Raw genomic sequence first — 13,832 nt, 5'->3', positions numbered from 1 at the left:
ATGCACAAACTAACAGTGGTGTTTGTAGTGCTACGTACTAGGATAAACACATATTAGCCCTTCTTTCTGAAGTGAGAGAACAGTATGAAAATAATAATAATTTTTACACCCCTAACTGAAAATGCGACATTTCAAAATGATGTATTATCATAGCAAGAGTATGAAATATTTCAAGAGGTTACCTTGTGAATGTTGCAGCATTACTATAACTAGCTCTGATCTGTAACCTGGTTAAGCCTGCTAATACAGACATGAATTCACTCTGTGTTGCTTTGCGTCCATGTCGTTGACTTCTGATATCAACATTTCTATTATAGACATTCCATCCTTCCTCTGTCATTTGTACACTAACTAACTCATTTTTGTCAGGTGCAATTGATAAAAAACTTCTGTACAAAATTATACCATTTCCCTGAAAAAATGTGCAAAAAGAAGGTATTTTTAGAAGACCATGAGGGAAAATAATCTTTAAAATTAACCCTGTTTCAAGTACAACATTACATCACTTTGTTTGCATGTTTAAACAGCGTGCAATTTAAAATAAGCAGACAAATATATTAAGATTTTAAAAACTGAAAATGTATGTTAATTTCTACATACCATCATTACGATATCCATTCCTGGGACTGATTTTACACCTGGTCTACTAGCTTCAAATAAAATTGTATATTCAAATTTTCCACCATATGCTGTTAACTAAAGTTACAAAAAAGAAACATCAGTGATTCTAAAATAGTTTAATATTTTAAATGTTATTGTGATTGTTTTAAGTTAACAATTAATACAGGCTTGCAAATAACAAATCTAATATGATTCTAATACAATCATTTGTTGATGAAAATGGTACGTTTTGTCAAGCTTTCTACTTTATACACCGTACTAATGAATGGTTTACCTTTCTTCCTAAGAATTCAGTAGGTGCGCTCCAGTAATATTCTGGTGTTTGTAGCCTTTCTACTACTGCAGTGTGCTCAATAGCCAGCTCTGTGATGACTTCTTTTTGTGGAAGAATTGAACTTGACCCATCAAAGTTTGTAACAAGCCAGCCTGACATAGTCTTTATCTGAAATTAAAAATTCAATGAACAATTAAAACTAAAGCTATATCATTTTTGTTTTTTCGTATATAAAATTTATGTCTTTAACTAAACATCTTTTTAAAAAACATTCATGACATTACATTTTTTGTGGAAAGGTTTCATTTTCAATGAACATTTTCAATGAGCAATGAATGTTGGAATGGCGCTATATAAATCGAACGATTGATTGATTGATTTTCACAATACACATTCAAAATACAATCAGAAGTGTTTACCTTTTTGATGCCCCACGGTAGACTTTCACATACAGTAGTAAGACCAAAACAAAAGCATTTTGTACAACCCATTGGATTGTGGTGTTGTAGATTAAAATAACCAGGTTTGCATTCATTACACTGACTTCCAATAACATTAGGCTGTAAATAATAACCAGTGTAAAAGAAACTTAAATTTCACATAAATAATTGTTATCTTTGTTTTGTTTTTTTTATTTTTAGGCAAATTGCGAAAGGATAACCATAAGTGAATTCATTCACTATCCTTCTTAAAGGTGCCAATCTTGTTCAGAAGACAAACATATCCACAAGATGCTTTTCATAAACAAAGTCTTATTACAAGTCTTTGGGAGTGGAGTTGTAATTTGTCATTAGTAAAAATGACTAGAACCCAGAACCATTGGATTGATAGTCAAGCATCATAAGCACCAATCCACAACTCCACTTATTGCATTCAATAATCGAGTCTATGAAGTGTTTATGAGATGAAAAAAACAAATTAGTTGAACTTACTTTACATAAACATGGTTCATCACATGGGTCAGAATTTATGCTTCCGAGGGTGCTGCACGGACAAGGCTGACAATTCGGGAAACCACGGTAACCAAATGCACACCTATCACATTTAGCCCCAGTGAACCCTTCCTTACAAATACAATCACCAGGATTCTAAGAAAAAAAATGAAGTTTACACAAATAATTTTTTTTCTCATGTAGGCGTAAACTTGTTATTTTAACAGGCAGCTAAGATTTTACTATTTCTATTTTGTTTTCATTTTTGTGTATCTAGACAAATCCAATGACTTTCATGGAAATTATTCTGGAATGGAAAATTGTATGTCTACTAAATTTCCTAAGGAAAGACAAACAAGAAACAAAAAGTACACCTTTCCAGTGGGCATATCTCTATCACTTTTGATACACATCATCATGTAGTCAAAGGTCACAGTTGTTCCAATTGGATTGCACTGACACCCTTGAAAAAAGAAGTTTATAAATGTTAACATAAATATATATAAATGACGATATAACTCATGTTTTCATTTAGTTAAAGGAGAAAATAGCATTTCCATAATTGAATGAACAATCAGTAGGTTCTCTGGTAAACATGCATTATGCTGCTATATTGGCCTTCTGTAGAAATAGGGGTACTAATCAAAGTATTCATTCAAAATTACTTGTGCATGCACCATCTGGTACAATTTGTTGAAAATGGTAAAACCCATCTTTACTAACCAATCAAAGTGTTAGACTTGCATGGTCGGTAAATTCACCTTTACTAACAAAGATATCAATACTAAACATGTGTTCACACTTACTTGTGCATGGAAATGGATCATCAGGTTCAATTCCTAGAGGGCGGTAGAAGCCATCTTTACAAGTTTGACAATTGTTACCAGCTGTGTAGAATCTACAGTTGACACACACTCCACCACCAATGTATTTGCCATACATGTTTAGACTTTCTTGTTTCCTAGCAACCTCAGCACTATAGTAGCATGAGCTTGAGTGACCATGGCAATTACAAGCTGAGAATATACAATAATAACATCATATTAATGTGAATAAAATATATAAACTATAAAGCCTGTATTCTTGAAAGGGGACTAACTTTAGTCCTGGGATAAAATTAGTCCCTCTTCAAGAATATGGGCCTAAGAGATTGGATTAAAAGTTTATCAATCAGAGTAAACTAAACTAAATCTGAATCTAAGGATCATTTTATAAACAGAAACTTTGTGGTAAACAAAATAAGGTATAGAAACCTGACTATCAATTTGGCCATAAATAATCTACAAATAGATATACTACATGGTTATGACATAAATGTAGTTCCTCATTCAAATTCAAAACTGTGTAAACAACAAACAAAGAGACTGCATACATTTTCCTGGAGAACAAGTAGTATTACTACTACTACATACCCTCACACCGATTGCCCTCTATTTGACTGCCTGGTCGCCATGGTTGCTGATGGTAGCCAGGGCAACATTGTTCACAGCTACTCCCACATGTGTTGTGTTCACATATGCACCTTAAAATCTGTGAAAAATATGTTTTTAAAGACATTGATAGTTTGTATAATGTTTTATTTTTTAAGGGAGACTTCATTGTTTACTACAAAACATAACAATTTTAATCAACAATTTATGTAAGTTGTTATGCTATGTTGTAAGTTGGTATGTCTATAGAGGCAGATCAGGTCTCATTAAATTCCATTTAGTCATTACAGAATCTCAAGTAGTCATGCAGACAAAATAGACTAATTTATTTAGATGTTATCAAGTGCTACTAAACTGGATACCAATTAATTCAGATACTGTCTCTAATTTCATGACATATAGTCCGCCTATTAGATTTTGTAGCACTAAGCGGTAAACTGGTTTGATCAAACGCTTTTTACAAGGTATCAATATATCTGCAGGGTTAAAAAAGGTCAAATGGATTAAGTATCTAAGTCAAAGATAAATACAATTTATGTCCTTTAAAATGTAATGAATAAGCCAAAGTAAACATTACATTCAATTACACTGCATTACATCATATCATTACATTGTTGACTTTGCAACATACAATTTATTCATTATTATTTTGATTACATTAATTTGGCAAAAAAATGACATAATAATGTACCATAATTATTATTAATACTTAAATGTCTATCTGGTTCGTAGTTAACAAATGAGATGAAAAGTTTCTAAGTTTTTCAATCTCTTTTAATTGATTATACTGCATCCTCTTTGAGTTCCAATCATTAGGCTTTTCTCCAGTCACTCGGCAGTATACCACTCTTCTACAGAGGAGAGGTTAATTGTGGTCCATAAACACACATGTATGTCTATAATTACTTACTGGGTTGTCTGCAGGGGATGTTGGGTCTTGTACACACGTTCTTGCGTGTCCTAAACACATACACTGTCCCCCAATTGAGATGTCTTTAATTGAGTAATAATACTAAAACAAAAGAACAAAAATAGTTCACAGTTTACTTTTAACATAATAGATGATATCAACTAAATAGTAGTATAAGATCAATTGTTTATAAGATTGTTATTATAAAGAACACTGTTATAAATTTGTTTTAAAGACAGAATTCTGTGAATCATTTTAATATTTTAGTTCCTTCCCCATTGGTATGACCACATTATTTATTATTAATGGTAGTAGTATAAATGATGTGGTATATCAAACCAGGACAAAGCTATTAAATGATTTCTTTATTTCCTACAACCCTGAACATTTAGCTGGTTAATAACCCAGTGTAGACAAACTGCTGTCCAGACACAATTTTACAGAGACCAAAACATTTTAGTATCAATAAAGCCTTGTCAGCACTGGACCTGAAATTGTAAATATGACAACTACTAACTTGACAACTTGAGTTTTATTTAGTTTTTAAGCATAGAGAATAAAACAAATTTCTCCGATGATTTTATATTTCTACCCAAATTTAGAAATTACAAACTACAACTTAAGGTCACAAACATATGGATGTCATTGGATTAATTTGCCATAGGTTCATTTAATTGATTTACTAATTTAAAAAAAAGAAGTGTTTCCATTTTAAACTTTTAACTGTCATTGTTTTATCTTTAAAGATGTCAAATGGGAATAGTACAAAATACAAATAAAGACAATTATGAGAATAACCATTTCAATATTAATACAGCAGAAAGCATGGCATTATTAATATTACCATGTGCAGTCACAAGGGAAGATGTTATAATATGGTAATGGGCCTTAATCTAAATGAATTAAGTAGCCTGATGTGTTTGATGAAATAAGAGACATTCATAAAAGGTGTAAATCAAATTTTCCAAACCATTTAGCAAGAATATAAGCATATTCTCTGGAGACAGACAGTAATAATTCACAGGAAGTTGTTGGGAGAAGTATTGCAGCCAAATGCAGCAAGTCACAGCACTTTAATCACATGAAATAACTTTAACGAGGGGAAGTTTTAGTGATCATTATAGGAAAAAGGTAATTAAAAAACATTATTAATAGGAATAAAACCAGAGCCCAGCAGGGTTTTCATTGTCGCAAACTTATTGATTGTACTTATTTGGAACTTAATGGTCAACTCTTAAGTGTGTGCTCAAATGAATAGGAAGTTTTAAAAATAATGTTGGTACAAATTAATCCTACAGGAAGCGAATTCCCAAAAAAGGGGATACACAGAGGAAGAACAGGACTGGAAGATCAGCACACTTATATTTCAGAACGTAAACATACAGCATTGGTATAATGATTAAATAATAAAGGATTTGGAAATGGGTATGAAGATCTTACCCTTCTTGTAACCAGTGGATCGATATTGCCCTGCAGTTCTGGATCACTCATTAAATATCCATGCAACGTACGAATCTGTTGAAACCTAAATCTTATAAAACGAGCAGTGGTGAAGTTCTACAAAATAAAAAAAGACCATTTTTAATATTCTATTGATTCAAAATGTTTCATTAATTAGTTAATTATACGATGTTTTTTCTTTGTTTGTATATTTTTTTTGTCAATATAATATAGTTCTTGTTTACGTGTCATGTCGACAACTGCTTAGGTGGTCAATGCTTAAAGTAATCTTTACTTATTTCGATCTCCTTTCACACATTGTCTTCTTTTAACTATTTTTTTCTAAAGTATAAATATCTGTTCTATTTGGTTGAATGTGTGAAAGATACATGCAACAACAAACTGTAAACTAAATTTGTTTACTATACTTTTGAGATGCTACTGTTCAGCAAGCTATGTCATAACACAACTTGAATGAAATATTTCTCAATAGTAAAAACAATGTCTCATTAGTATTATTTATATATCCTCCTGCAATTAGAGGAATCATTTAGTGGAGATAAACATCTTTCCATCAAATTAATTACAAAAACTAAAAGAATATTAAGAAAATAATTCCTTACAAGAAATTCTTTAGATGGACTCGATAAGCTTGATGGTCTTCCATTTACTAATGATGTATGTATCTCTCCATTTTCAAGTGGCTCCAATTTGGAATAATATGAAGTACACATGACTTCATCATCTCGTTCAAAATGCCACATACTATTCTTTGCTGGAATACCGTAAACATTGTAGCAATCCTCGTTGCTCATTGCGTAATACTGCCATGGTTTGTACACTATGCCGTCAATTGACCTCTCCAAGATCCAATTGCCAGGGCGAGGTGAGTTGGCTGCTTTTAGAATAATATAAGCAATTTGGAAAATCTGAAATGAATAATTAAATATTACTTAAAATGCACAAAAATATTTTTTGCAATACCAAAAAACTTACACAACTAGAAACTACTTGCTATTGAAATACTTTCATAATTAAAGAATTTCATTACTAGGCCTCATGAATGATATGACTTGAATCGCAACTTCAAAAACTGGACTGCACCCAAATCTATGTTTATTTTTCAAATTGTTTTAAACTCAGTTAAATATGCTTCTTCTTTAACAACTATTACACAAAGGCTTTATTTATATACTTTATAAACAGATAAATGAATAAATTATGTAGCTTTCTTAAATATGTTAATGATATTCTATCCTTTCTTCCTTAACCCCCAGGTTAAACAAGACCAATGTCATCGCTGAGAGACATCGTTTTCATAAGTGTCTCTTCTTCTCTGAACAAGCAGTGGCTCAAAGCGGAATGCCAGGACATCGCAGCTGTTTTACCCTGTCTCACATGCTTGCCGGCACTGCCATCACCTGAAGCCCTGAGTAAACACTATAGCTCAGATGAACATGCTTTCTTAAAGTCTGACTTCTTCTTAGAAAAACTTTGGCTTGTTCATTGAACAAATATTGATCACTAAACGTGATAATGTAAACCAATTGGTTAAACTCAGGTGTTTCAATATTCAGCTGACCAGATACTGATGCACTGAGCATATTCTCCAATACTGTCACAATAGGCAAATGTATGGCGGCCTGGGTATAAAATTAGGCTAAATTAGGGGTGGGATTATACTTGGGCATCATGGGATTATAGTTGATTTACAGTATTTATACTATATAATATATCTATAATAATTTTTAATCTTGACTGAGTACCATATTTTAACAACGTATTAGGAATGTACATATGATTTTAGAACCATCGCGAAATTAAGGATATCGCCGCACGCGCTCGCCGTACAGCCGTCGCCGTAAATTGCCAAATTCAGATATTAAAATAGACTACTGGGCCATATGATGAAAAAAATTGAATAGTACTATCCTATGTATCAATAGAATTGGTTCAAATTCTAAAGACAAATTTCCAAAACAAGATAATATAACACGATAACAAATTACTTTAATAGAAAATGTAAAACTATAAATTTGTTTTCCATTGTACAACAATAGCTGGAATGTTATCAGTTAAAAATCTAAATCATACAGGTATTACCAAAGAGTTCCTATAATAGAAAAGTAAAAGCACAGAGGAAAATGTCCTGGTTCTCTCAATTCAAATTGTCTGAAGGTAATTGACAGACAATAGTTTATGTAGGTCAGGCTACATTCAAGAGCCTGTTTCTATTCAAAGATCAGGTCTTTTTGTTGTTCTATAAAAGCTCCATTCTGTTGGCAGAATCTCTCAATACAGTACGCCCTAAATCCCTGGAAGTTGAACAAAATTATAAGTATGTAATCTTGCTTTCTAATGCTGTATAAATGAACAGTACCATTTATTTAATGCTATATTTTTCCTGTATCGATACAGTCAATATTTGACTTTTATATAAATTAAAATTAAAAACAATCTTCCTAATATTTCTTGAAGAACTTTAAGTAACACAATGTTTACAATATTCCAAACCACTTTTTATTTTAATGTTTTCTAGCAAGGCTCTTCAAATTCTAGAAGAATGGAAGGCAAAGGTTGAATTACATTCTTTATCTACTAACATTCTCAACTACAAATCCCTCCATGCTCTATCATACTCATCTCTTCAAGGTATTTCTATATCTACCAAGCATTAAGATCCTGTTGGCAAAGTCACACTCAATACTGGTATTAGAATTGTTATGGACCTTGCCTGGAATCAAGTATAAATCTTATACAATAAGCTATCAATAACACAATAAACATTTACATAACTGAAATGTCCAAGGTTTCTCCACTTTGACTAAATGTGACTTTTTGTCATAGTTTAAAGCACAATTAAATGAAAATTTAACTGGGCAAATGTTATCAGTATAAATTAAATTTTCTTTTTGTGCATAGGTGAATAATAATCCATACCATAAAAACACAAGAATGTTGTTTAAATAAAATAATTATGTATGTTAAAGATATCACCCCTGAAAAAATACTTTTTTTTATTTATTAAAAAAACTGGATAAATTGTAAAGTAATGTTTATCTTGAAGTTTGATAAAGAAAGCATATAAAATGATAATAACTAAGAATGAAGCTAAAGTTACTTAATAGGTGGTCTGAATACAAAAATAATGTTGGCATATTGTTATGTTTAAGGTGATAGGATATCAAGAAAATGATCATGTATTTGATGTTATAGGGCTTTAATGATGTATTTAAAGCTGTTTAACAACATAAACAATGTCAAGATGTGTCATTCATGACAAAAATAGACTGATTTATGGACTAATGACAATCAGCTTTGGAGTAGAAGGGTGAAATGTGTTTCTAGTCAAATATCTGTATTATTTCAATTGGCTTTTATTATCCTCTATTATGTCAATGCTACTCATTTAATAACACAGTTTCCTAGCAGACTAAATCATTTGAAAAGTAAAGAGGGAGCTTCTTGGAAATCTTTTCAAGTGGATGAACAAGAACAATTTCGAAAATGAAACGATAAACATAAGAACTAGATATGGGAGTACATTTATACTGTTTATTCTACATAATATAATCTATAATAAGAAGAGAGTGTGGATGGTACATTGATAGCCTTGAACAATGCATAGAGATAATACACTGATAATATCTCTATGGACAATGAAACCACAGTAGAATGCTCTACTGTGGAAACTTTCCTCTTTAACCATTTGAAGACGTGGTCTGTATCCCATAGGGGTAATTTACTGTCCCAGGACGCGAGGCCTGTATATGTATGGGTTGATTTTTTGGGGGTCATTGATTTCCACTTTTTGGAAGGCCAAAACATTTCACATAACAATAAAACCAACAATTGCAGAAAGTTACAGTCATAAAATTGTATTTTGAATTTTCCTAAACCTATTAAAAATAACTTATTTAGCCTCAGTCACTTGGGTACAAACCTTGCTTCTTCAACAAAGTGTTAAATCGCATTGACACCTCTGCACATAAAATACCCATGCATCTCATAACATCCATCTATACTTATTTCAAAATTGTTTTGATTTAATAATATCAACATAAAATAAAACATTTTCATACAGCATCATGTGAAAAACTAGTTTACAGGTTTGTACAGTTCTGTTCTCTGTGTGTGGTCTATGTTAGTTCTTAAAAACTAAAATTACAAATCTACAATTCCTTTGAGGCTAAGTCAGACTGGATAAATGTAGTCCACATTAAAGTATTAGGTATTTAATAATGCGGTTGATATTTACCTTGCTTTTAGCATTTATGAGGATTTAACATTTCACTGATTTCTTTTTTCCAGTTTAATGTGACCCACTTTTCTGTATACTTTGAATTATATTCAACCTTTTTTCTTTTAATAACAGTTTAATAACTACATTGGGCAAGATATTTTGCTACATGGTAACACCAAGTTACTCCTCTATACATTATGATATTCTAGTTTTAAACTGTAATATACTGGTGGATTAGTAATTTCTTAATATTAAGATTTGCTATCTAGATTCTGTGGAAGTAGTAGTGAGAATACATTTTACATTGTATCAAAGTTGGCAAACTATTTTATAATTACATTGACACATAATTGTAAGTACAAATGAACCTCACGTTAGAAGGACCACCACTGAGTTGGTATATCAGTAAACGAAAGGATATGCCTAGCTAACATTGGCATCTGCTAGGCCTAAGCAGCTGTCCAATTAAGATACTCTGATGTAACAGAAAATTAAAACAATAAATGAATACAGTGAAATACAAGAGAGGCCCTGGATGATATATGGGGCAAACAAGGTAGGTCAAGGTAATTGGAAGGAATAGGTTGGGGTACCAAGCTGTGTCTACTGAGGAACAAATAGTGTGCAGTAATAGTATGGTATACAGCTGTAAGTTTAACACTTTTATGAAGCAAACTTAGAAAGACCTCATGGGCTAGACTATCAATATTAAGTACAGAAGCTTTAGACGCAATGCAACAACACGAGTGAGTTGACCAATCACAAGTAGGAGTTTGGATGATCTATTGGTCAAATTACTTGCGTTGCGATTATTTCTTAGCATTTCATCCTAGCAACTGAGCTTTACTGTGCCTTATACACAACATTTACACTGCCTCAACAGGGATGTTTTATTGCTTTGTAAGATGTGATGAATTCAGACAAAATATACTGGCTTAAAATTCAAATTAAATTAACTTTTCAGTTATCTTTGCATGTTGATCTTTATAACTGGTTAAAAACGGTGTGAATAAATTAACTCCATTTATTTTCTTGGGAGCAGAAACCAGACAATTTTGTGGTAACCGGTTAAAAGGCAGCGCAAAATAACCGGTTAAAAACACCCATCCATTCGGTGTTAGAACGCCATTTAACCGGTTATCGCTGAGTAATTTTTAGCTGCAACACGAAATAACAGTGATTTGATTGACAGCTGCCGAATTTGAGTCAACTACACTGCAGTAACATTTGAATTAACCGCCAGGACCAATTGCATTTTGGGTAATTCTAATGATTTTTGTCAACGACCACCCACTGATTTAAACGGTTATTTTGGAGCAACCAAAAATTGAGCAGAAATGCAGTCAATATAAAAATTACATTTTTGAAATAATCAGTTTTTTCAGCGCTCTGCCGCAGAAATAGACACATAGTTTCCAGCAATAGGAGACAAAACATTGATGGTATGCCAGCAGACAGCGAGATTAAAAGACAAAGAAAACAACATGGATTAGAGTCTGTTCACACCTACGGCAGCGTAAGCAATTGCTTACATCGTAGTTTTTGGTATAGTGTCATTCAACAACTAAAAGAAACATTATAAACAATTTTACTGTCATATGTTATCAAATATTTTGAAAATGTTGAAATATCAGTTTACATAAAAGTTTGGAAGTAATTGGTGTTTATGTCATAAATTATAAGAAACAGGAAGAAAAAACTATTATACTTTTTTTAATATAAACTTGTGTGTAGTTTAACATTTCAATTTAAAAGGTTGTAAGTTCAAAAAGACATCAGTGCACTAAAGCAATATTACTACAGTAAAATGCAAAATTTATAGTTATTGGTTTTTATATTGGGGGGCTGTGTGGTGTGTTTGATGACATGATAAATAGATCCTGGGTGTCAACTATATTCTATTTTTTTTTACTAGAAAAGAAAATTTGAGAAATGAATACTATAATACAGTACCACTCTTCATTAAAAATTCCCCGGAGCACTAAGTATGACAAAAACAAACAAAACAAACTGGGTGATGAGGGATGGGAATGGAGAAAAGGGTGGGGGTAGCTTATGTTATTAAAAAATCATAATCTTGATATCAGACCAGTGAGGTTGAAGTTCAACAACAGCAGGAATGTATTAAAACATGTTTTAATCTATTTTAGATAATATTGACATTTATCAGTAAATCCATAGTGATGACTTAGGAAGGAGGCCTCTGAGAATAGATTATCTATAAGGAAATAAAAAAATAAAAAATAATAACAGTGCTATGGCCAATTTGCCATAGGCCAATACATAGCACAGATATTTTCATTTCCTCTAGAGAAAGCTATTTGATATCAATCAATGGTAGTAATCAATTTCATATTTTAAGCTTGAATTTCTAGCTTTGCTAATAGAAAGTTAGCAACTTGAACTCTGTTATTCTGGAAACTATAGTTGGCAACATGTTTTGACAGAATTGAAATTAATAGTCAAACTACACCCACCACATCACTTTAGGAAAAACAATTTTATGACCTTATTGTATCAGATGTAATTACATTCATCACTTCATCTCGTATTTCAGAAACTGTCTCCATAGTAATAATACTAGTGAAAATATTTTAAAAAAACTGAATTTTATTGACGGCACTATCAGTGAAAGCATTGTAAGAGCCTATAATTTATACTATAAAAAAGAAAAGAAGCGCACCATCAGTAAATTGAAACAAAACCTAGAAATAACTAAATATTCTATTTATGAATGTTATCTATAGCTAAGGTATTCTCTGCATGATACAATTTACAGACATACATAAATACCCAGTAGGTACAAACAAGATATTAAAATAAACTAACACAAGTTTACCTGGCTAAAAAAACAAATCAAAGAAAGTTCAATTAAGGTCAGAATATTTAGTATCATTCTGCCTACAACTGAATACTGCTGGATATATATTATACCATGGAAGAATTATTTCTAAATAATTCCTCTATGATTATACAGAAAAGTTTTAATGTGGTTAACTGTATTTTTATTATCAATCCAATTAAACGTTAAAAAATTATGATAATAATAATATGAAGAAAATGAACTTAAAAGTTTTAATAAAGTTTGTTACTTTTGGCATTAAAAAATACGGGGTTCTACTATGGAATGTCCGTAATTAATAAGGAAATTTGGCCCAATTACCAACGTACAAAAATTGAGATAAATACAAAGTCCATACAAAATTATTATTTGGCCCGCAATTTACATGGTAAACCTCATTGGACACAGTTTTGGGGTTTTTTTTCAGCAGCTATGCAGTGAAAACAGCTAGCCCTTAAATATTGATCATTATAATGAATTTTATGAGGCTGACATCATGATGATCTTAATTTAATTGTAGTAATAGGAAATCATTTATCATTATGTTTATAATGACAAAGATGATTAATGATGACACCAAAAGAATGACAATATAAACATTTGAGATATTGATGCCACTGGACAGACATGATTGGCAGATATGTTTTATGTTGTGTAAGGACATAAAAGAAGATCCAGCAAATTTACAACTGACAGAAAGCACCTATATGACTCCACACACAGACATAAAACAAATTTACAGCCCATCAACTTACTGGGTGTCCTCCTACATGTATTTTCTCAGAAACTGACAAAACATTCTAGCTGTCATTACATTAAACTTTTAACATGGAATTGGGTTACATTAGCAGTGAAATATGAACAGCATTAAACTATAAGTTATCATGTACAATATATCTTCACTTTGTTGAAATGTAATGAAAGTATAACAACAACCTTTTAACTTTAGCCAATAACATTTGTTTGACTGTTGACTACAGTATATTACCTCTCAGTAGATTAATTTTGGAATAATATCCTCGAAAGGTAATCAAAGATATGAACTGCCGAACATAATTTAATTAAAAACTAAACGTATTAAGGTAGGTTGCAGGTTAGGTACCTTAATGTTACTCCACAATTTTCTATATAAAAAATCAT

At 31.5% G+C, this 13,832-nt stretch overlaps 1 protein-coding gene across 1 annotated transcript in view; it reads right to left on the bottom strand.

Annotated features, from left to right (window-relative positions):
• Positions 1 to 13,832, bottom strand: part of LOC144854546 (laminin subunit alpha-2-like) — a 74,751-nt gene that overhangs the window by 34,493 nt on the left and 26,426 nt on the right. The window contains exons 3-13 of the mRNA XM_078712492.1: positions 6,231 to 6,536; positions 5,608 to 5,724; positions 4,168 to 4,269; positions 3,240 to 3,357; positions 2,634 to 2,843; positions 2,202 to 2,290; positions 1,828 to 1,983; positions 1,315 to 1,455; positions 896 to 1,063; positions 601 to 696; positions 183 to 412 (exon numbers count right to left, since the gene is read on the bottom strand). Of these exons, the coding sequence (XP_078568618.1) occupies positions 183 to 412; positions 601 to 696; positions 896 to 1,063; positions 1,315 to 1,455; positions 1,828 to 1,983; positions 2,202 to 2,290; positions 2,634 to 2,843; positions 3,240 to 3,357; positions 4,168 to 4,269; positions 5,608 to 5,724; positions 6,231 to 6,536 (1,733 nt within the window). The remainder of the gene's footprint in view (positions 1 to 182; positions 413 to 600; positions 697 to 895; positions 1,064 to 1,314; positions 1,456 to 1,827; positions 1,984 to 2,201; positions 2,291 to 2,633; positions 2,844 to 3,239; positions 3,358 to 4,167; positions 4,270 to 5,607; positions 5,725 to 6,230; positions 6,537 to 13,832) is intronic.

This window comes from Antedon bifida, chromosome 10, assembly GCF_963402885.1.
Source record: "Antedon bifida chromosome 10, ecAntBifi1.1, whole genome shotgun sequence".
NCBI lineage: Eukaryota > Metazoa > Echinodermata > Crinoidea > Comatulida > Antedonidae > Antedon > Antedon bifida.
Note: the sequence above shows the minus strand (reverse complement) of the source record. Positions and strands in the feature narration are given on the sequence as shown.